The sequence below is a fragment of the Lepidochelys kempii genome, chromosome 20 (genome assembly GCF_965140265.1).
Source record: "Lepidochelys kempii isolate rLepKem1 chromosome 20, rLepKem1.hap2, whole genome shotgun sequence".
Classification (NCBI taxonomy): domain Eukaryota; kingdom Metazoa; phylum Chordata; order Testudines; family Cheloniidae; genus Lepidochelys; species Lepidochelys kempii.
Genome location: NC_133275.1, coordinates 13,490,496 through 13,514,466, shown reverse-complemented (window position 1 = coordinate 13,514,466; position 23,971 = coordinate 13,490,496). Strand labels below are relative to the sequence as shown.

Genomic DNA, 23,971 nt, shown 5'->3' with positions numbered 1-23,971 from the left:
ATGCATCTGGAACCAGTGCAGAGCCCTGAATGGTGCAGATATCTTGAAATACTCTGCAGGCTCCTACCCCCACCACTGTATCTCTCAGGGTGTCTGCAGAAGGGGGCATTGGATGTTCCATTTAAGAGCCAAAGTGATCATCCCTGTGTGTGCTTGGCTGTCAATAAACAAAGAAGGAGACAGTCACGGAGTTTCTGGGGGCAAACGTGAAAACCAGCAAAATAGCACAACTAAACAATTGTCAAGACAGTGTGAAAAGGGCTAGCAGAGATTTTCATAGAAGTATCTCAATGAGACCAGTCCAGAGATCTTTCATACAGCTTTGGAGCAGTGATATCCCTGTCCCAGTCGTGTTCACTCCAGAAACATCTACGCCGCCTGGCTGCATTTCTCTTGATTCTCATATGTTCATGTCGAACTGTCATCTTTCTCATTATTCATTAAATATGGCGTTGAGCTGGGGCCCAACCACATGGTGCGGGTAGGACTCGTAGTTCATATCTATGGGGAGCTCGTAGCGGGGCACTGTGCTTTGGAAATGAGACGTGTGTCCATGAGCTCCGGCCAGGCTCACCGAAGGGTAGTGGGCCATGAACGTGTAGGACTTGTCCAGGTCTGGAGACCCATCCTGCTTCAAGGAGAAGTTCCCACTGATGCTCAGGGGAGGCGTCAGGGGCCCTTCATACGGTGGAGTGGTGCAGTCTGGGTGGTGGCTCCCAAAGGAAGGATCCACCAAACTTTTGAAGGTGGGAGGCTTTAGATGTAAGAGGTGAGTTTCCATGTTCCCATAGGGGGGGCTCGGCAGTCCCGGGGATTGGTAGTTGAAGGTATGGCTAGGTATGGCAGAGTCACACACTGGGGACTTCTCTTCATGCTTCTCAAGGAAGAGGGACTGAGGCCCCAGCTGCAGACAGCCGGCAACTAGGTTACTGGTAGGCTGTGACAGACCTTTGCAAAGCATCTCCACAAAGCCCTTCCCTTCTGGGGTCTGCCCAGTCTCCAGCACCTCAGACAGAGCCCATATGTAATTCCTTGCAAGCCTCAGAGTCTCAATCTTGGACAGCTTCTGAGTCTTGGAGTAACAAGGCATCACCCTCCTCAGATTATCCAGAGCATCATTCAGACCATGCATCCGAGTGCGCTCCCTGGCATTGGCCTTGACCCGCCGGGCTCTGAACCGCTCCAGACGTGCCTTGGTCATTTTCTTCTTCTTTGGTCCTCTTCTCTTAGGCTTTTCTCCATCCTCCTCCTCCTCCTCTTCCTCCTCAACACTGTCATGTTCTTCGTTCAAGCCAGCCATCATTCCATAGGGGGCTTGTCTGCTGGCTTCTTCCTTCGTTTCATCTTGGGAGCTCAGGGCTTCATCCATCCATGACTGGGACCTGACAAGCTCTGACATCTCTTTGGGTTTGGCATATGTCTTGGTCATCTCTGATGTCTGCAACAAAGAAAACAGTGGGTGTTAATAAGGCCCAGGCCAGGGACTCACTCATCACTTCACATGCATCAGAAATTGAATGCAAGATCACCTTCCAATAATGTTAATGTTACAGAACAAATCTATGAATGACAGGCAGTATCTAGCTCTGCATCTATCTGGCTGTCTCTCTGCCTATGTGCCTACAGTATCTAATCTAATCTATCTATGTTTTTATTCCATGCCTATCATTGTGGTATCTGGGCATCATGTGCATAGATTTCAGTGGCGTTGACTCCTGCCAGCTGGGATGAGCTTCTCCCAAGAGCGCGAGGCAGAGGCATCCCCGGCACTCCCTAGTTAAGGAGCTGTATTTTGGGAGCAGTAGACCACAAGTTCTGTCCATCCCCTCCACCCCCCTTCCATACCGCATGGGTGGGATTTACCGGTGAGCCCAGTGCCCCTTATTGTGCGTGGCCGTGCCCAGCTCCGGGTTCAGTCTCCTCTTACCCCTGCATGCTAAGGGTGCATTTTGCCTAAGGGGGGGGCGTGGAGACACCAGCTGGTTGCGGAACCAGTGCCCCTGCTGGGCAGCGTTAGAACTCAGCGGGAGCCTCTTTGTCACCTCTGAAGTACTGGAGGAGAAGAACCCTAAAGTCCCATGCTGATGCTGTGCAGATCTTCCATTCGGGGTCTCATGGGTTCCAGGGACTGAGTTTTATGGATTTTTTTTACTCCTTTAAATTTCATTGTGAGTGTTTCAAGTCTGAATTCAGTCTGGCTCCATGAGGCTCGTGACCTGCCTGGCCATGCTGGGGCTCCACTCTGCACAGCATGGAACAGGGATGGATTTGTCTGACTGCTTCATGGCTGGTTGGAAAATAAAAATAAAGGGAATGATCCTACTCTGTCCACTGGAAATATGCAGGAGGCAGGAGAGGGACAGATCTCCACAGAGCAATTTGGGTTGAACCAGGCAGACCTCATCCTGAAAGTCCCCAGGGCAGACACAGCAATGCTAGCTCAGCCCCTCTGGAGAGGGGTAGCATATTCCCTGCTCCACCATCTTCCCAATCCACCATATCCTGTGACTGATGAGCTGGAGCATGGGGCCCTCAAACTTTTTAATGCAGCTGAGTCGGGGGGATAGCGGTCCTGGCTAGCTGGGAGAGGGCTCCCATCATAGCAAAGGTTGAGAATTACTGAGCTAAGGAAAGGCTAAGGTTTACTCTTGTAAAGTGTGTGTGTGTGTGTGAGCATATGTGCATTCTTTCTGCCTGGTTGTGGAATTGTGTTGCTGTTTGGAACATGGGCGCCTCTGTGCTAGCTTGGCTTAGCATCTCTGTGTTCAGGACTCTCATGCTCTCTTTTTCAGAGGTGCTGAGCTTGTGCGGCTCCCACTGACTGTGGATGGGACTGTCAGTCTCCAGAGCTCTGGAAGCTAGGCTTATGGACAGGGCATCCCTATGCAAGAATAAGCTGTGATCCAGGACCTGGAGTTTGAGCTCCATTTCAACACACAGTAAAGCAGGTTCAAATGTTGAAAAAGCAATAGCAAAAAAAAAAAATTAAGTACATCAGAAGCAGGAAGCCTGCTAAACAACTAGTGGGGCCACTGGACGATCGAGATGCGAAAGGAGCACTCAAGGACGATAGGCCATTGCGGAGAAATTAAATGCCATCTTTGCATCAGTCTTCATGGCAAAGGATGTGAGGGAGATTCCCGAACCCTGAGCCATTCTTTTTAGGTGACAAAACTGAGGAACTGTCCCAGATTGAGGTGTCAGTAGAGGAGATTTGGGAACAAACTGATAAACTAAACAGTAATAAGTCACCAAGACCAGATGGCATTCACCCAAGACTTCTGAAGGAACTCAAATGTGAAATTGCAGAACTACTAACTGTGATTTGTAACCTATCATTTAAATCAGCTTCTGTACCACATGACTGGAGGATAGCTAATGTGACGCCAATTTTTAAAAAGGGCTCCAGAAGTGATCCCAGCAATTTCAGGCCAGTAAGCCTGACTTCAGTACCAGGCTAAGTGATTAAACCTATAGTAAAGAACAAAATTGTCAGACACATAGATGAACATAATTTGTTGGGGAAGAATCAAATCATCACTCACCAATCTACTAGAATTCTTTAGGGAGTCAACAAGCATGTGGACAGTGGGGATCCAATGGATATAGTATACTTGGATTTTCAGAAAGCCTTTGACAAAGTCCCTCACTAAAGACTCCTAAGCAAACTAAACTGTCATGGGATAAGAGGGAAGGTCCTCTCATGGATCTGTAACCGATTAAAGGATAGGAAATAAAGGGTAAGAATTAATGTCCTGTTTTCAGAATGGAGAGAGGTACATAGTGGTGTTCTCCAGGGACCAGTACTATTCAACATATTCATAAATGATCTTGAAAAGGGGGTGAACCGTGAGGTGGCAAAATTTGCAGTTGATACAAAACTACTCAAGATAGTTAAGTCCCAAGCTGACTGCAAAGAGCTACAAAGGGATCTCACAAAACTGGGTGACTGGGCAACAAAATGGCAAATGAAATTCAATGTTGATAAATGCAAAGTAAGGCACAATGGAAAACAATAATTCCAACTATACATAGAAAATGATGGGGTCTACATTAGCTTTCGCCACTCAAGAAAGAGATCTTGGAGTCATTGTGGATAGTTCTCTGAAAACATCCACTCAATGTGCAGTAGCAGCCAAAAAAAGCGAGCAGAATGTTGAGAATCATTACGAAAGGGATAGATAATAAGACAGAAAATATCATATTGCCTCTATATAAATCAGTGGTACACTCACATCTTGAATACTGCGTGCAGATGTGGTTGCCCCATCTCAAAAAAAGATATATTGGAATTGGACAAGGTTCAGAAAAGGGCAACAAAAATTATTAGGGGTGTGGAACAGCTTCTGTATGAGGAGAGATTAATAAGACTGGGACTTTTCAGCTTGGAAAAGAGACAACTAAGGGGGGATATGATAGAGGTCTATGAAATCATGACTGGGGTGAAGAAAGTAAATAAGGAACTGTTATTTACTCCTCATAACAAAGAATTAGGGGTCCCCAAATGAAATTAATAGCCAGCAGGTTTAAAACAAATAAAAGGAAACAACGAGGAGTCCGGTGGCACCTTAAAGACGACCAGATTGATTTGGGCATAAGCTTTCGTGGGTAAAAAACCCACTTCTTCAGATGCATGGAGTGAAAATTACAGATACAGGCATAAATACTGTAAGGTAACTCGCTTCTCTTCATGTGCCAATATATATTTATATTTGTATCTGTAATTTTTACTCCATGCATCTGAAGAAGTTGTTTTTTTACCCACGAAAGCTTATGCCCAAATAAATCTGGTCATCTTTAAGGTGCCACCGAACTCCTCATTGTTTTTGTGGATACAGACTAACAAGGCTACCCATCTGATAAACAAAAGGAAGTATTTCTTTACACAACGCACAGTCAACCTGTGGAACTCCTTGCCAGAGGATGTTGTGAAGGCCAAGACTTTAACAGGGTTCAGAAAAGAACTAGATAAATTCATGGAGAAGAGATCCATCAATGGCTATTAGCCAGGATGGGCAGGGATGGTGTCCCTAGCCTCTCTTTGCCAGAAGCTGGGAATGGGCAACAGGGGATGGATCACTTGCAGATTACCTGTTCTGTTCATTCCCTCTGGAGCACCTGGCATTGCCACTGTCAGAAGACAGGATTGTGGGCTAGAGGGACCTTTGGTCTGACCCAGTATGGCCATTTTTATGTTCTAATCTTTGTAATGCTAGTCCCAGGGCCCCACAGTGCGGGTGTTGACATGCTGTGCAAGCCCCTTATCTAGCAGTGCAAAGACCCTGCAAGACAATTGGGTGCATCATTGCTCTGAAGAAGGTGCTATCCAAGCTTCTTTTGCAGGAAGTTTGGTCACAATGGAACAGAGCCTGGGGGGTCAGTGAGGAAGTCTCTTGCAGAGGATTTCTCCTGAAAATGTAGCCATGGTGGTGCGGGGGGGTTGTCTGTCTGTCTATCTGTTACAGTACATGGTTAGATCAGGGGCTGGTACTTACTCTGGATTCTGTAGATGTGAAACCAATGTTTGCTACATACAGACAGTGCCAGAGACAAGCAATGAAAAGAAAGGGCCATGCTGATGGATGAGAGGAAGGAAGGCCCAGTAGATCAGACACTGGCCTGGACCTCAGGAGAGCTGTGGTCAATTCCTGGCTCTGCCACAGACTCGCTGAGTGACCTCTGGCAAGTCACTTCATCTGTCTGTGCCTCAGTTCCCCCACCTGGAAAACAGGGACAATAACCCTGCCTTTGTGTCTTGTCTGGATAGGTTGTAAGCTCCCTGGAGAAGGCCCACTACTCCCATGGATCTGTGCAGTGCCCAGCACAATGCAGGCTTGACATGGCTGGGGCATTTAAGTGCTACTGCATCATAAGTAAACATGTAAAATCAAATGGCTCTGATGGGTGGGTTAGATCTCAGCAAGAACCTATTAGACATACATTGTCCCTGGATCTCTCACAGTGGGCTCCAACTTGCCATCTGAGTTCTGGTAGATATAACGTCTTGCATGTACTGAGTTGTTTCAGTCCTTACAGGTCATTTAAGGCTCCTCTTCTAAAGGGCAAATACCAGGTAGCATGAAAACCTGATCTTGGTAGGAGACAGGGGCAGAGCCCTCTGTGAGCTGCTCTGGTTTTCATTTTTCTGCATTAGCTCTTGTAACCTGAGCTTGTTTGCCTGGAACTTCGTTTACCTCCGCTGCATAATTAATACAGTCACACTGCACAAAACAGCCTCGGTTTCATGTTAATCAGCCCCCCAAATCCCGCCAGCTTGACTGGCTCATTTAATAAAGCTTAAAGTGTAAGCAGCTTTATTGAAAGTGTGCCGTCCAAGCAATGGGTCAACTGGCCACCATCCCATCCAATGTGGAAAATCCCACATTTAATATGCATTGTGGGGCTTGTGCAGTGGATTAGGTTGTTAATTGCTGCAAACACGGGTCGCATCCCAGAAGCACCAGGTGGGCACTAATTAGCAACAGTAATAGGAAGTAGTCACATGATATTTTCCCTATTAAATCAATCATAGAATCACAGAATCAGAGAATCTCAGGGTTGGCAGGGACCTCAGGAGGTTCTAGTCCAACCCCCTTCTCAAAGCAGGACCAATCCCCAACTAAATCATCCCAGCCAGGGCAATGTGGGCAAATATGACAGGAAACATTTTGGGGCCATATCTGTGGATGCAGCCAAGCCATGAGGGGGTATGTCCTAGAGATTTCATTGCTCTCCTCTGTGCTAGGGAGCAGCCAGGGACTGATCCATTCTCTGGCATAAGGAAAGCCAGGTTCTGGGCTGCTCTAATCTATATTGCAATGGGCCTCTATGGGTTGTTCCACTGCCCTCGGATGGCCAGAAAGCAAAGCAGCCCAGCCACACCTGATCCTGCCACAGCACATCCCTATGCAAGATGACCACATGGGGCAGCTTTCCAGACCCTTTGCATCATGAGCTGAAGAACTGCTGCATTCGCTCTTCAGACTGGGGAGACTGTCAACCCACCAGCAAGGGCAGAAACTGCATGGGGTTAACTCCAAACTCCCATGCTCTGGTACTGAGCACAGGGCTAGCACTGCCTGGGGGAGTTCGCCATCGCTGCCTACTTTGAAATCGAGAGAGGCTGTTCTTCTAAAAGATCTGCTCAAGTTCAACCAGGAATGAAGGCGGGGCAGATCTCTGGCCCATGTTACAGGTCAGGCTACATGGCCACAGGGTCCCTTCTCACCTTTACCAATAATCTAGGAATGCAAAAGGTGAAGTGGGATTTAGTGGCCGGTCTCACCTTGATTTTAATGGGAGATCTCAGAATCCACGAGTGAGAATGACTAACCTGCCAGCATTGACCAGTTTGACAGGAATGCAATAAAGTGAACAGTGCAGATAAGGGGAGGATCAGGGGAGTGCTAGGAACCCACAGCTGCAGGGTGTCCTGAGGGAGGGGAGGGAATGCCCCGGAGTGCCATTTCCAGTATCCGCAGCGTGCATGTGTTTGAGAGAGAGAGAGAGGATGAAATCCAGTAGTAATGTCCAGCCTCCAAAGGCTCAGGACACTGGCATGTAGTGCTCCATCACAGGAAGATACCCATTCATACAGCAATGTTCAGGCTGAAGGGGGAACGGTCTCAAAGCCCTTCAAAAACAGAGCAAGTGAAAAGAAAATCTGCATTGGGCTCAGTTTATTCTCCACTGAAATGCAGACACCTTTAGGATGGCCATGCAGAGGCTATAAAATGGCGCACAGCGACACTACCCAACAATCTACATTGGGTAAGGAAAGAAGATTCCCTTATCCAGCTGACAATGCAGGAAGAATGTGATCAGTTTCCTGAGCTGGAGTTTGAGCAGAATACGAGGCAGGACACCCCAGCTGCTGAAAAAAAGTGTTCTGTTCTTTTTTTTAAGACTACAAAGGGCCAGCGCCTCTGTTCTATCCCCCACCCCAAAGAAGCCATCTCTCAGAGCACGGGGTCCTCTGGAATCAGACGAGGGTTGGGCTCAGGACTCAGGACTTGATTCTGCCACGCATTGCTAAGTCACATTGATGCGAGCAAGCTCAGTGTGACTAATGGTGGGAGTCCGGAGCTACTCAGCAGGAAGGCCAGGGATATGGCCCATTTGAGGGAAGGGAATAAACAGCATCAGTCCCGGGGACACCCATGTGCTCTTTGTTGGCTTCACACAGCCAAACTCAACCGAGTTTATCACTGAGCTGCAGGATCTTGGTACCAGCTGTTACCTAGGGCAGCTCAGATTTGCGGGGGGGGGGGTCATGAAAAAGACAGAAAACAAACAGGTTTTGTTCATTGGACCTTTTACATTTTTCCCCATTTTCAGTGAAATATTCCAAGTGAATTTTTTTTCAAAATGAAATGAAAATTTTTGTTTCGTTTTTAATAATTTTGGTTTGAATTTTCAGGGATTTTTTCCCTTTCTCTCACTTTTTTACATTTCTCCCTTTTATTTTCAATGGAAAAGTGGGAGGCAAAGGGAGTAAAGAGTTTAAAATGAGAGTTGAAGTAAGACTTTCTTTTGCAAAACTCTGTTCACATTTTTCCAGCGAAGAAACGTTTAAAAGTACGAGGCCCTGCTTTTTCCAGTGGGAAAAAGGGGGTTGGAAAATAAGACACTGAGAGAATTTCCCCTTATTTCAAAATAAAACATATTTAAAAATCAATATTTTTTCAACAATTTTCATTCTGAACATTTTTCATTCCACATTTTTTTTGCAAAATGAAAAATTTCATTGAAAACTTTTTTTTTCCAAAAAACTCATTTTCTGTGAAAAATCATATTTCGACGAAAAGCTTTTTCACAAAATAATGTCGAGCTACTCAACTCTTCTGACGGTGCTGCAGAGGGGAGAGAAACGAATGGACAAGGCCTGCAACAGGAACATCACAACTCAGGAAGCCACAGTGAGGCTCAGGCATAAAGAAGGGGGATCCACTGGTCATGGTATTAGCCTGGGACTTGGGACACCTGGGTTCTTCATAGATTCCAAGGCCAGAAGGGACCATTGTGATTGTCTAGTCTGTCCTCCTCTATTGCACAGGCCAGCGACTGGGGGTACTGGGCATGGATTTGTAGATTCATAGATTCCAAGGTGAGAAGGGCCTGACCTGGTGTATAGCACAGGCCTGAGAGACCTGCCCCCAGTAACTTCTAGAGCAGAGCTTTTAGATACACATCCAATCTTGATGTTAAAAGTGTCATTGATGAAGCGTCCACCACAACCCTCGGCAAATTGTTCCAACGATTAATTATGTGCCCGGGTAAAAATTCACACCTTCTTTCCAGTCTGGATTTGTCTAGCTTCAACTTCCAGCCATTGGCTCACGTTAGACCTTTCATTGCTAGACCTAAGAACCAATTATTAAATATTTGTTCCCCGTGTAGGGGTCTTACAGGTACTTGTAGACTGTGATCAAGTCTACAACCTTCTTTCTTAAGATAAATAGATTGAAATCCTTGTGTCTCTCACTCTAGGGCAGGTTTTCTGATCCTTTGTTCATTCTCATGGCTCTTCTCTGACCCCTCTCCAATATATCAACATCCTTTCTGAATGGCGTACATCAGAACTGGACACCGTATTCCAGCAGTGGTCACATCAGTGCTAAATACAGAGGTAAAATGACCTCTTTGCTCCTACTTGAGATTCCCCTGTTTATGCATCCAAGAATCGCATTAGCCCTTTTGGCCACAGCATTGCACTGGGAGCTCATATTCAGCTGATTGCCCATTTTCAGTCACTGCTTAATCAAAATGTTATGCAGTATGAAGACAAAACCTTACAGAAGTCCCAGTCTATTACATCAACACTATTTCCTTTATCACCCAAACTTGTAATCTCAAAAAGAAAAGAAAAAAAGCTACCAAGTTAGTTTGAACAGAATCTATTTTCTATAAACCCATGTTGATTGGCATTAATTATATTACCCTCCTTTAATTCTTTATTAACTGAGTCCTGTATCAGCTGCTCTCTTTTCTTGTCTCAGCTCAATATCAGATTAATAGGCCTATAATTACCCAGGTCATCCGGTTTACCCTTTTAAAATATACTTGCACAACATTAGCTTTCTTCCAGTTCTCTGGATGTTCCAAGACTTATTGAAAATCAACATTAACAGTCCAGTGAGATCCTCAGCCAACTCTTTTAAAAGTCTTGGATGCACATAAGCTGGACCTGCTGATTTAAAAATGTTTAATTTAGTAGTTTTACATTCTCCTGATATATTAGTGGAAGGGGGAAACATTATCATGCTCATAAGATAAGACTGCATTATCTGTTTTTTCCCAAATAAGGAACAGAAATATTTATGGAACACTACTGCTTTTTCTGTATTGCTATTGAGAACTTTACCATTCCCATCTTGCAATGTACTGATGCCATTGTCGGGGTTCCTTTTGTTCCTAATATACTTTAAAAATTCCTTCTTATTGTGCTGCCTCACAGTGAGCAGCATCCCCTACCAGATCACTCATAGCACTGAATGCAGGTGTCCTGCTGCGGGTGTCCTGTTTCTCCCATGTGGGAGTCACTGGAGATACTGAGCAGTTCTCCATCAAAGGATTGTATTGAGTCACCCCCCCCCCTCTCTAGCTGCATTAGCAAACATTAGACTGGGCTCTACCCATGGTTCCTTGCTCGTGCTTCGCTATGGGGGTTCCGTCCTCCAAAACAGCTGGTACCTGGCATTGTCTGAGAGGGGGCTCTGGGCACTGTCTAAGACCAGGCTAGATGGATCCCTGCTCTGACAATGCCTCTGCTTCTTGCCTTGCATTTCCTTTAGGCTGGCACTTGGCACTAAACACCCACCACATGATGGGTGGGCCAGTGCCTTTGGGAACAGAATATTCAATCCCCCCCCAACACACACACACATATTCTCCAGAACCAGGCAAATTGGGCCTCCCAGACAAACACTGTGGACCCCTGGCAGGTACTGACACTGTGATGGGTATTTCAGAACTGTTGGGGTCTCCAGAGCATGCATGTCATTCCCCAATGGCTCCCAGAGCCGTTAGTATCATTGTTTCAATTGTGGTGGTAGGCAGCAGAAGCGCACACCAGGGCCATATTGTGCCTTGAAGGCAGTGCACAGACTCAGAGCAAGAGACAGCCCCTGCCCTGAAGGACTCAAGGCTGCACAAACACAGGTTGGGAGAAAAAGTTGAGTCATTATACCCATTTTGCAGATGGAAACTGAGGTCCAGAGCATTGCAATGACTTGGCCAGGGGCTTTCAGGGAGTCACTGGCAGAGTTGGATTTGAATCCAAGTCTCTTAAGCCCCAGCCCTGTGCGTTCATCATAGGCCCATCCTTCTTCTACCTGTAAGCCCCCTACTAAAGGAGAAGGAAAGCCAGCATTTGTCAATACAAGCTTGACTGAGCTTTTTGGGACATAAAATCTGAGCATTACCCCAGAAGGAATTCCAGATCTGGATGAGATGCTCCCTTGGGCTCTTCCCCTAATGGCCCTGAATGTGTTTTCACTGGAAAAATTAGTACATTTCTCTTTAAACTGGAGAGTTAAAGGCATTCCCCAGGTCTGGTCAGAAGAAGCCTGTTTTGGTGATTACACTGATTTCCAAGCTAGTCTTCCTGGGGGATTCAGGCCTAGGTACTATATATCTCCCACCCTGTACTGCCTGGCAGGTGGTCTGAGGGGCAGGGAGGGAGGTACTGAGGAGGGGAGGGCAGCATAGGCAGCTCCAGGTTGGAAAGGAGACACCCCAAGGTTCCCACCTGCTCCTGGGCCCATTCTAACCCCTCCAGGTCCCAATCCTGGGTCCTACTCTCACCTCTCTCCCAATCCCCACCGTGCACAAGTTTATGCAGGGGCAGAGGTGTACACAATACTTCCATAGCAAGGGTGCTGGTCCTCTGTCCCCCACCGCCCTGGGGTCTAGGCACTTCACAGTCTTTACTGTATTGGCTAGATTGTCGGGCTCAATGGGTAGTGATCAATGGCTCCATGTCTAGTTGGCAGCCGGTGTCAAGTGGAGTGCCCCAGCGGTTGGTCCTGGGGCCGGTTTTGTTCAATATCTTCATAAATGATCTGGAGGATGGTGTGGATTGCACTCTCAGCAAATTTGCGGATGATACTAAACTAGGAGGAGTGGTAGATACGCTGGAGGGCAGGGATAGGATACAGAGGGACCTAGACAAATTGGAGGATTGGGCCAAAACAAATCTGATGATGTTCAATTTGGATAAGTGCAGGGTCCTGCACTTAGGACGGAAGAATCCAATGCACCGCTACAGACTAGGGACCGAATGGCTAGGCAGCAGTTCTGCAGAAAAGGACCTAGGGGTGACAGTGGACGAGAAGCTGGATATGAGTCAGCAGTGTGCCCTTGTTGCCAAGAAGGCCAATGGCGTTTTGGGATGTATAAGTAGGGGCATTGCCAGCAGATCGAGGGACGTGATCATTCCCCTCTATTCAACACTGGTGAGGCCTCATCTGGAGTACTGTGTCCAGTTTTGGGCCTCACACTACAAGAAGGATGTGGATAAATTGGAGAGAGTCCAGCGAAGGGCAACAAAAATGATTAGGGGTCTGGAACACATGACTTATGAGGAGAGGCTGAGGGACTGGGATTGTTTAGTCTGCAGAAGAGAAGACTGAGGGGGGATTTGATAGCTGCTTTCAACTACCTGAGAGGTGGTTCCAGAGAGGATGGTTCTAGACTATTCTCAGTGGTAGAAGAGGACAGGACAAGGAGTAATGGTCTCAAGTTGCAGAGGGGGAGGTTTAGGTTGGATATTAGGAAAAAATTTTTCACTAGGAGGGTGGTTAAACACTGGAATGCGTTACCTTCTTCTCCTTCCTTAGAAGTTTTTAAGGTCAGGCTTGATAAAGCCCTGGCTGGGATGATTTAATTGGGGATTGGTCCTGCTTTGAGCAGGGGGTTGGACTAGATGACTTCCTGAGGTCCCTTCCAACCCTGATATTCTATATTCTATTGATCCTTGAACCACCTGTGAGACAGAGCCGATGGGGAACAAAGGGCCAGAGAGTCTAAGTGATGTGAGAAAGGTCACAGGGGGAGCAGTGGCAAGCCAGGGACGGGAGCCTCCGAGCACTGTGGAAGTTCCAGAAGACTGGAAGAAAACTAATGTTGTGCCAGTTTTAAAAAAGGGTAAATGGGATGGCACAGGGAATTATAGGCCTGTCAGCCCAACATCGATCCTGGGCAGGATAACGGAGTGGGTGATATGGGACTTGATTAATAATGAACTAAAGGAGGGTGATGTCATTAATGTCAGTCAAAATGGGTTTATGGAAAATAGATCCTGGAAAACTAACTTGATAGCTTTTTTTGATGAGATTACAAGTTTGGTTGATAAAGGTAACCGTGTTGACGTAAAATATACTTAGGCTTCTGTAAGGCGTTTGACTTGGTGCTGCAGACATTTTGATTAAAGAACTAGAACAATATAGAATGTACATGGCACACATTAAATGGATTAAAAGCTGGCTAACTGATAGGTCTCAAAATGTAACTACATGGGAAATCGTCATCACATAGGTCTGTTTCCAATGGGGTCCCGCAGGGATTGGCTCTTGGCTCTACGCTGTTTAACATCTTTATCAATGACTTGGAAGAAAACATAAAATCATCAATGATAAAGTTTGCAAATGGCACAAAAATTGGAGGAGTGGTTAACAATGAAGAGGACAGGTCACTGATTCAGAGCAATCTAGATTGTTTGATAAACTGGGCGCAAGCAAACAATATATATTTGAATACAGCTAACTCAATGTACACAGCTAGGAACAAAGAATGTAGGCCCTGCTTACAGGATGGGGGCGGGGGCTCTATCCTGGGAAGCAGAGACTCTGAAAAAAGATTTAGGGGTTGTGGTGGATAATCAGCTGAACATGAGCTCTCAATGTACACTGTGGTCGAAAGAGCTAATGTGATCCTGGGATGCATAAACAGGGGAATCTTATGTATGAGCAGAGCGCATCTGTATTTGGCCCTGGTACTCACATGCTGTGCCCACAATTCACAAAGGATGTTGATAAACTGAAGAGGATTCAACGAAGAACCATGAGAATGATTAAAGATTAGAAAACCTGCCTTATAGTGACATACTCCAGGAGCTCAGTCTATTTAGCTTAAGAAAGAGAAGGTCAAGGGGTGACTTGGTCAGAGACTAAAAGTACCTACATGGGGAACAAATATTTAATAACGGGCTCTTCAGTCTAGCAGAGAAAGGTCTAACATGATTCAATGGCTGGAAGTTGATGCTAGACAAATTCAGACTGAAAATAAGGCATAAATATTTAACATTGAGTGTAATTAACCACTGGAAAAACTTACCCAGGGTTGAGGTGGATCTTCCATCACTGACAATTTTTCAGTCCAGATTGGAAGTTTTTCTAAAAGCTCTGCTCTAGGAGTTACTCGAGGCAGGTCTCTCTGGCCTGTGCTATACACCAGGTCAGGCCCTTCTGGTCTTGGAATCTATGAATCTACAAATCCATGCACAGGGCCCCAGTGAGGCACTAGGGGGCACTGTGCTGCTGCAAGCACCATCTTTTGGGACCAATACAAAGCCATGCTCCCGGCATCCATGGTCACTAAATATCACAGGGCACTTTCCAGAGGAATAGGCAGCTGGCAGCTTCGATTTGCATGCCTGGGTTCTGCTCACTCACACCTCACTGGTCTGTTGCTAAAGAGGCCACAACGGTGCCAGGATCTGGCCTGTGGATTCCTTCAACCCTCCTACATCTCTTCAACTGGATCAGAACCAAACCCATTTCAGTTTGGAAACGGGCCATCTCATCTGCCCTCCTCCCCCACTCCTGATCTCTGTGCTGGGGTTTCTGGGCCAAGTGTGGCCTACTAGCCCCTGTTGCTGTTCCAGTGATGGGTGCTGCCCTCACAGGTGGGTTTGCTCCCTTCATTGCCCACTGGGGCCCACCTCGCCAGTTCTGTGTCAGAGACTCAGAAACTGCCCTGTTGGCTCCTGCTGCCCCCTCCCTTTAAGCTGTTATGGGGCTGGGGAGCCGAAGCCTGGAGCTCTCAGGGAGCTCACCCATCCCCCACACAACTGGGGCAGAAGGAACATGGGCATCAGAGGGGGTTCCCTGGAGCCAGGCCTGCTCTGTGGTGGGGATCCGGGGCAGGTTTTCAAGAGCCAAGAAGCAGAAAAGAGAGTCCCTGGTTACTGGATCCCTCAGTTCCAGGCCAGTCACTGAACTCCCCTGGAGATCCTGGACCCACGTACTAGGTCTCATTCACCAAGGTACCCTAATCCTATTGGGGCTTACTGCAGCCAGTTCCAATGCTGACTCTTTGACGGTCCCCTATCACAGTACCCATGCTTACAGGGTCTGGGGAGGGCGCTGCACACCACAGTGGCACACACTGCCCTGGCAAAGGCCCAAGACTATTGAGAGCGGAGTCACCAGGACCCACATGACCAAGACCAGGATCTCAGGGACGGTGGGGGTCACCTGGGGCCAGGCTGTCAGGCCAAAGCTGCAGCTTGAAAGGTACACAACCAGAGAGACTTGTAGGGCCCAGCTCCCTCCCCATTCACACCAGGTTTTACACCAGTGCGACTCCCCTGGCCGCAATGCAGTCACACCCAGGTGAGGGAGATCAGAATCAGTGTCAGACAAGAAGATAAACTTAGCTTCAGGTCCCTCCTCAGCCTTTTTGTAGTTTTATGATCCCAACCCCTCATAAACCATCCGGCAAGCTGCCCTGCAGAAGGACCCTTCAAGCAGCCACAGCCCAATTTGGAGCCCATTCCCCTGCAGCTCCACGGCTGGCTGTGCTCAGCACCTCTGACAAATCCGACACCAGCTGCTGGAAATGCAGCCAGAGCACAGATAGGAGTGGAGGGTTTGCACTTCCCATGCTCTGACCATTACAGTCTGAGCTGCTGCTGTAACAACATGAGATGTGCATGTCCAGAAAGGAGCTGGGGTTTTATCAACAACAGCCATCCCATGCATGCGCACACCCACACATACACATATGGACCTATGCACAGACACAGATATGCACCTTGCCTGGCTTACCTATACTGGTTGCAATATTGGAGACTTGGATTAGGATGAGTTGGAGAAGATGGATTTCTGTCTGGCCTCTCTCAGTCCCAAGAGAGAACAACCACGTAAACAAAAAGCACAAACAAAAGCCTTCCCTCCCACCCCCCCGCAAGATTTGAAAGTATCTTGTTCCCTTAGTGGTCCTTTGGGTCAGGTGCCAGCCAGGTTAGCTGAGCTTCTTAACCCTTTACAGGTAACAGGATGTTGCCTCTGGCCAGGAGGGATTTTATAGCACTGTATACAGAAAGGTGGTTACCCTTCCCTTTATATTTATGACACGCCCCCCAAATCACAGATAGGGTGAAACACTGGCTGTGATTTCTTCCTGGAGCTCTAGGAGAAAACAGAGTTAATAAGACACATGCATCTCTAAATATACTACTAACTGTATAAAGACTAACAATATTTTCCACATCTTAAAGACGATTTGGACCAGTTGATTCTGGGAAACTTTCACGGGAGAGTGCATCAGCCACTTTGTTAGAAGCTCCTGAGATGTGTTGGATGTCAAAATCAAAATCTTGGAGAGCTAAACTCCACCGAATACGTTTTTTGTTATTTCCCGTGGCGGTATGAAGCCACCGAAGCGCAGCATGGTTGGTTTGCAGGTGGAAATGCCGTCCCCAAACGTATGGGCATAGCTTTTCCAGAGTGTAACATTTTCCAGTGGCGTAACATTCCTTTTCACTGATTGACCAGTTTCACTGATTGACCAGTTGCTTTCCCTCTCAGACAGCTTCTTGCTGAGAAACACAACAGGATGGAACTCTTGATTCGGTCCTTCCTGCATTAAATCTGCTCCCACACCACACTTGGACGCATCTGTGGTTACTAGGAATGGTTTGTCAAAGTCTGGAGCCCTTAGCACAGGGTCAGACATGAGTGTCGCTTTAAGCTGGTTAAAGACCTTCTGACACTCTTCAGTCCACTGAATGGCATTTGGCTGTTTCTTTTTGGTTAGGTCTGTCAGTGGGGCGGCAATTTGGCTGTATTGCGGTAGAGATCGCCTGTAATATCCAGCCAAGCCTAAGAAGGATTGGACGAGTTTCTTTGACTTTGGGACAGGCCACTTTTAGATAGCATCCACTTTGGCCTGTAGGGGGTTGATAGTTCCTTGACCCACCTGGTATCCAAGGTAAATCATTCTGTTTCGGCCTATTTGATACTTCTTAGCCTTAACAGTTAGTCCTGCCTCCCTTATGCGCTCTGTGGCAAATTGCTGGTACAATTAGGATGGGTCCCGCGCTTCCTCTTCTTGTGGGTGGGTTCAGGGCACAGTTTCCTGCCCCTGATCTAGGGTATTTACTGTCCCACTAGTAACCCAGAGAAGGGTAGTGGAGAGGGAGGGACCTGGGCCCGCCCTCTACTCCGGGTCCCAGCCCAGGGGCCCTTGGGATAGTGGTAAACCACTTGAACTAGTGCGTCCTTCCCCTGGGCTACTTCCCCCTCCTGCTCTTCAGTTTGTGGGGCTTCCTGCCCTCTCTCTCTGCACAAGCCAGGTGTCTCTTTACCTAGGGTCTTGGTCTTCTAGCCAGCCACGGCAGTTCTCCAAACTCTCCTCTACTTCAACTCCTCCAAACTGCACTCTGCTCCAACTCCTTCCCCTGGCTGATTGAAGCAGGGGGTTTTTATCAGGTGACTAGCTTCAGGTGCTCTAATTGGCTTCAGCTGCTTTTAATTAATCTATAGAAACCTTTCTTCCCTCTACAGGGAATAAGGCTTCTCCTCATCCTGGGACTTACATATCTCTCCTATATCACTCTCCTGCTGCCTTCTGGCCATGCTGTATCACAGCTCGAAGACTTTTTGCAAATGTTCCAGGTGTTCTGCCCAGGCATCCAAAAATATGGCCACATTGTCAAGGTAGGCGACTGCATATTCTCCTAATCCTGCTAGGAGACCATCTACAAGTCTTTGGAAGGTGGCGGGTGCATTCCGCAGCCTGAAAGGGAGCATATTAAATTCATACAGCTCGACATGGGTGGTGAAGGCTGACCTTTCCTTGGCAGATTCATCTAGCGGTACCTGCCAGTACCCCTTGGTTAAGTCCAAGGTAGAGATCAACTGGGCCCGTCCCGGTTTCTCTAATAGTTCATTTGTGCATGGCATTGGATAGTTGTCTAGGCGAGTTACAGCATTTAGCTTATGGTAGTCCACGCAAAAACGTATCTCCCCATCTGGTTTGGGAACTAGAACCACTGGAGATGCCCATGCACTGCCAGAGGGGCGGATTACACCCATCTGTAACATATCCTGGATCTCCCGGTCTATAGCAGTTTTAGCTTGAGGAGACACCAGGTAAGATTGGACCCTAATTGGGTGAGCATTACCTGTGGCAATGGAGTGGTATGCCCGTTCAGTCAGTCCTGGGGTGGCTGAGAACGTTGGCGCATAGCTAGTGCACAGCTCCTTGATTTGCTGTTGCTGCATACGCCCAAGGGTCATGGAGAGGTTCACCTCTTCCACACCACCAGCACTTTTCCCTTCGTAGTAGACACCTTCAGGCCACTCAGAGTCATCTCCTCCCTGGGCTGTAAACTGACAAATTTTTAATTCTCTGGAATAAAAGGGCTTTAGAGAATTAATATGGTATACCTTAGGCTTTCGGTTGGAGGTGGGGAATGCTATGAGATAATTAACAGCTCCCAGGTGCTCTTGGACCGTGACGGGCCCTTCCCATGATGCTTCCATTTTATGGGCCTGGAGCACCTTTAAGACCATGACTTGGTTCCCTACTTTGAATGAACACTCTCTGGCATGTTTATCATACCAGGCTTTTTGCTCTTTTTGAGCATCTTTTAGGTTTTCTTTAGCAAGGGCTAAAGAGGTTCGGAGGGTGTTTTGTAGGTTGGTTACAAAGTCAATAATAATAGTTCCCGGAGAAGGTGTAAGCCCCTCCCATTGCTGCTTCACCAACTGTAATGGCCCCTTAACCATGCGGCCATATACAAGTTCAAATGGTGAAAACCCTAAACGGGGATGTGGTACAGCTCTATAGGCAAAGAGCAACTGCTGCAACACTAGGTCCCAATCATTGGAGTGCTCATTTACAAATTTACGTATCATGGCCCCCAAAGTCCCATTAAATTTCTCCACCAGGCCATTTGCTTGATGATGGTAAGGGGTGGCAACCAAGTGATTCACCCCATGAGCTTCCCAAAGGCTTTCCATAGTTCCTGCCAAGAAATTAGTTCCTGCATCTGTAAGGATGTTGGAGGGCCAACCTACCCTGGCAAAAATGTCCGTTAGTGCCTGGCACACACTTTTAGCCCTCGTGTTGCTTAGAGCTACTGCTTCTGGCCATGGGGTGGCAAAATCCATGAAAGTCAGTATGTACTGCTTTTGTCTGGGTGTCTTTTTCAGAAAAGGACCCAGAATATCCACAGCTACTCGCTGAAATGGAACCTCAATGATGGGGAGTGGCTGGAAAGGGGCTTTGACCTGGTCGTGGGGTTTTCCCACTCTTTGGCATACGTCACAAGATCGGACATAGGCAGAAACATCCTTGCCCGTTCCCTCCCAGTGGAATGACCTCCCCAAATGATATTTGATTCTGTTCACCCCAGCATGGCCACTAGGATGATCATGGGCTAAGCTCAAGAGCTTGACCCGGTACTTAGTTGGAACTACCAACTGTCTCTGAGGATGCCAGTCTTCCTGGTGCCCACCAGAAAGAGTTTCCTTGTATAAAAGTCCTCTTTCTACAACAAACTGGGATCGATTAGAAGAGCTGAGAGGCAGTGGGTTGCTCCCTGCCTCCATCCAAGCTCTCTGGAGGCTTTCAACTGCTTCCTGTTCAGCCTGGAACTGTTCCCTTGATGCTGGAGACATCAGTTCCTCACTGGATTGTGGACCTGGGCTTGGTCCCTCTGGAAGTGATGTAAGGGATGGGGCTGTTTCCGTTGATGCTGAACCGCTCTCCGCTGGTGCACTATAGGGTATTTCAGGCTCTGGCTGAGCCTCTTGTGTAGCGTCATCTGCTGCTGCTGCCAGTGCAGGCTCGGTGGTGCCCTCTGGTGTTGGAGCTGTAGACGGGGTTTCAAGCGCTGGACTCAGTGCTGGCAATGGTTCTGGTGCTGGTTGCTTCTCCAGTTTCGGTTCGGGGATTGGCTTTGGCTGGGTCTCTGGGACTGGATCCACTACGGCCGTTGCAGTCGTTGGCAGGGGATCCGGTTCCACCACCTCCTTCTGGGTCTCTGGTAACACAGATGGGGGCCTGGTGGAAGGCTCAGGAACAGGGATAGGTGTGGAAGCTTGCTTAGTCTGGCTGCGGGTGACCATTCCCACCCTCTTGGCCAGCTTTACCTGGTTGGCCAAGTCTTCCCCCAGCAGCATGGGAATGGGATGATCATCATAGACTGCAAAAGTCGACATTCCTGACCAGCCCTTGCACTGGACAGGCAACTTGGCTGTAGGCGAATCTAAAGAGTTGAACTTGAAGGGTTGAATCGTTACTTGGGCCTCTGGGTTGATTAAGTGGGGGTCCACTAAGGATTGATGGATAGCTGACACCTGTGCTCCCGTGTCCCTCCACGCTGTAACCTTCTTCCCTCCCACACTCACAGTTTCCCTTCGCTCTAAGGGTATCTGGGAGGCATCTGGGCCTGAGGACCTTTGGTGTGACCCCAGTGCAATGAGCTGTAATCTGTTGGGTCACTGGGGTGAGGTGGGTTGCTGGAGAATGGTGTGGTGGGACGATAAAGTGTCTGGATTTTCCTTGGGATGTAGGTGGGGCCTTGGGTTGCCCCCGGTGATAGGCTTTTGTTTCTGGTTGCCCCTTCTGATATTTGCCCCAACTGCGACTAGTTTTTTTCTTTTCTGCCACCTCCACCCATTTGGCTCCAATCTCCCCTGCCTCGATTACAGTTTTGGGCTTCCCATCTAGGATGTATCTTTCTATTTCCTCAGAAACACCCTCTAAGAACTGCTCTGTTTGCATTAGGAAGGGCAACTCTTCTGGAGATCTAACACTTGCTCCTTATATCCAGGCATCCCAATGTTTCACAATGTGGTACGCATGTCGGGTAAATAACACATCTGGTTTCCACCTGAGGGCTCTGAACTGCCGATGGGAATGCTTGGGTGTTAGCCCCATTCTGACTCTCGCCTGGATTTTTAACTGTTCATGTGTTCCTTAGGCATTTCAGCCACCACCTCCGCTAAGGGTCCACTGAGCTGCGGCCTCAGCTCTACCATGTATTGGTCTGTAGAGATGCTGTACCCAAGGCAGGCCCTTTCGAAGTTTTCTAAGAAGGCCTCGGTATCATCGCCTGCCTTGTAGGTGGGGAACTTTCTGGGATGGGAAGCGGTACCTGGAGAAGGATTTCTATTCTGCTGAGCTTTTGCCTTCTCCATCTCCAGTGCATGCTTCCTCTCTTTTTCTTTCTCCTCCATAGCTCTCTTGTGGGAAGCTTCCTCTGCCTCCACCCTGGCTTTTTCTACCTCCATCTCCAAGCACCTTAAGGCCATCTGTCTATCATGCTCTTTTTGTTTCTCTTCAGCTTCGAATCTGGCCAGCTCTAGTTTATTAGCTGCTTCACTAGTAGTCATTTTCCTGCTTTCTTGTGCTTAACTCTAGCTATACCCAAGAGTTAGGAAAGAAAAAAAAAACTTGTGAATTTCCCTGCAGGAGGTTAACTACCCTGCCTTTAGGTAGAGAAAACTCCAGCTCAAAAAGAAAAAACCCTTTGTAAAAAAACTAACACCTCTGTCTCCAGGCAAATAGACAGAAAACCCTCTAGCTGCTCTCAGCTTAAAAAAAACCTCTTCAGGTCTGTGCTTTTGGTTCAAAATGATCCCACCACTCTGTCACCATGTCAGGGTTCCTTCCCCACTCTGAACTCTAGGGTACAGATGTGGGGACCTGCATGAAAGACCCCCTAAGCTTATTCTTACCAGCTTAGGTTAAAAACTTCCCCAAAGTACAAATTTGCCTTGTCCTTGAACAGCATACTGCCACCACCAAGCATTTTAAACAAAGAACAGGGAAAGAGACCACTTGGAGACATCTTCCCCCAAAATATCCCCCCAAGCCCTACACCCCCTTTCCTGGGGAAGGCTTGATAAGAATCCTCACCAATTTGTAGAGGTGAACACAGACCCAAACCCTTGGATCTTAAGAACAAGGAAAAAGCAATCTGGTTCTTAAAAGAAGAATTTTAATTAAAGAAAAGGTAAAAGAATCACCTCTGTAAAATCAGGATGGAAAATACTTTACAGGGTATTCAGATTCAAAACATAGAGGATCCCCCTCTGGGCAAAACCTTCAAGTTACAGAAAACAGGAATAAACCTCCCTCTTAACACAGGGAAAATTCACATAAAACAAAAGATAAACTAATCCGCCTTGCCTGGCTTACCTATACTGGTTGCAATATTGGAGACTTGGATTAGGGTGGGTTGGAGAAGATGGATTTCTGTCTGGCCTCTCTCAGTCCCAAGAGAGAAAAAACACTTAAACAAAGAGCACAAACAAAAGCCTTCCCCTCTGCCCCCAGATTTGAAAGTATCTTGTTCCCTTATTGGTCCTTTGGGTCAGGTGCCAGCCAGGTTAGCTGAGCTTCTTAACCCTTTACAGGTAACAGGATGTTGCCTCTGGCCAGGAGGGATTTTATAGCACTGTATACAGAAAGGTGGTTACCCTTCCCTTTATGTTTATGACAGCATGTATACATGAACACATACACACACACACCTATGTATGTGTGCACACATACACAGACATGCATGTACACACACACATATTCAGACACACAACCCGACACACACGTACACACACAGATTTACACACACATAGCAATAATAAAGGTTTCAGTGAGCGGTTACTGCTCAGACCCAGCTCCCCACCTGATATCACAACTGGCACATACTATGTCAATGGCTTGGCTGTGACTGTATTTAGTAATGGTCCTTGGGAAACTGAGGCAAAAGGGTTGGAAAAGGACCTGAAAAGAAAGTGCAGGTGGGGTGGAGCGAAGGCCTAGAACCTGGCTTGTGTAAATCAGTCACTCTCTTGATGTCAATGGAGCTACACTCACTGACCCCAGCAGCCAGATCCAGCACCATTCAAGTCACTGCATTGACTTCAGTGGAAGCAGGATCGGGCCCTCTCAGAGGATCTGGCCCAGAGTCTATAGGAGACTCTTAAATGGCTCATAGACCTTGTGTTGCATGGGGACAAATGGCACCCACTAGGCCCAGTTCACCACTGCCCCTCCCACAGTCGCACCAGGGCACAGGGGTGTGAAACGCTAGCAGACCAGCAGGGTGATGTCCTGGGGTGCGTGACTATGCTGGCACAGGCTGGCATGAATTGTGCCCACCCTGGGAGTGTTGCAGTGTGGAGCCTGGCCCAGGCTTCGCTTGGCACCATTCCACAGTCACAGGCTAGCTCCTGAATGAGGCCTGGACATTGTCGCCTCTGAGCAGGGGAGTCACTAGATAGAGCAGCGGGAGAGAGATTTATTCTTGCCTGAGGGGAAATCTCAGAGCCCCCTGGAAGCAGTGCCCGGGCAGGCTAGTCCTGTGTGTGCTCTGAGCTCCTGTCCCCACCATGCAAATCTGATGGCCGCTCTCGAATGAATTGCGTTCAACTTGCCCCTCATTCCCTGAGACAGGGAAGTGGCAGAAGAACCCCAGCCCCCCAGACAGCATACTGCCCCCATATCCTTTCCAGGGCCCAACCCCACCCTGCTTTCCACTCCCACTGCCCCCTCCCCCAGCATGGGAGTTACAGCATCCTTAGCATAGCCCTCAGGCCAGCCCTGCAGGATGCCCTGGCAGCAGCTCTTACTGCCCGCATGCCAAGCGCTGTGTGGGAGTCGGTCCAGGCTGGATGTCAGGCTGCTGGCGATCGCTACCCATGTGCCAGCAGTTTGGACAAGGCTGGTTGGC

General features: G+C 47.8%; 1 protein-coding gene across 1 annotated transcript; it reads right to left on the bottom strand.

Moving 5' to 3' along the window:
• Positions 1 to 350: 350 nt before the first annotated feature.
• NEUROD4 (neuronal differentiation 4) lies at positions 351 to 1,429 on the bottom strand. Its single transcript, XM_073318831.1, has one exon. It carries the CDS (start codon positions 1,427 to 1,429, stop codon positions 434 to 436), a length of 996 nt encoding a protein of 331 aa, XP_073174932.1. The 3' UTR covers positions 351 to 433.
• Positions 1,430 to 23,971: the final 22,542 nt, after the last annotated feature.

Excerpts from the sequence above, each read along its gene's own strand:
- NEUROD4 (XM_073318831.1), bottom strand. The coding sequence starts at position 1,429 with ATGACCAAGACATATGCCAAACCCAAAGAGATGTCAGAGCTTGTCAGG.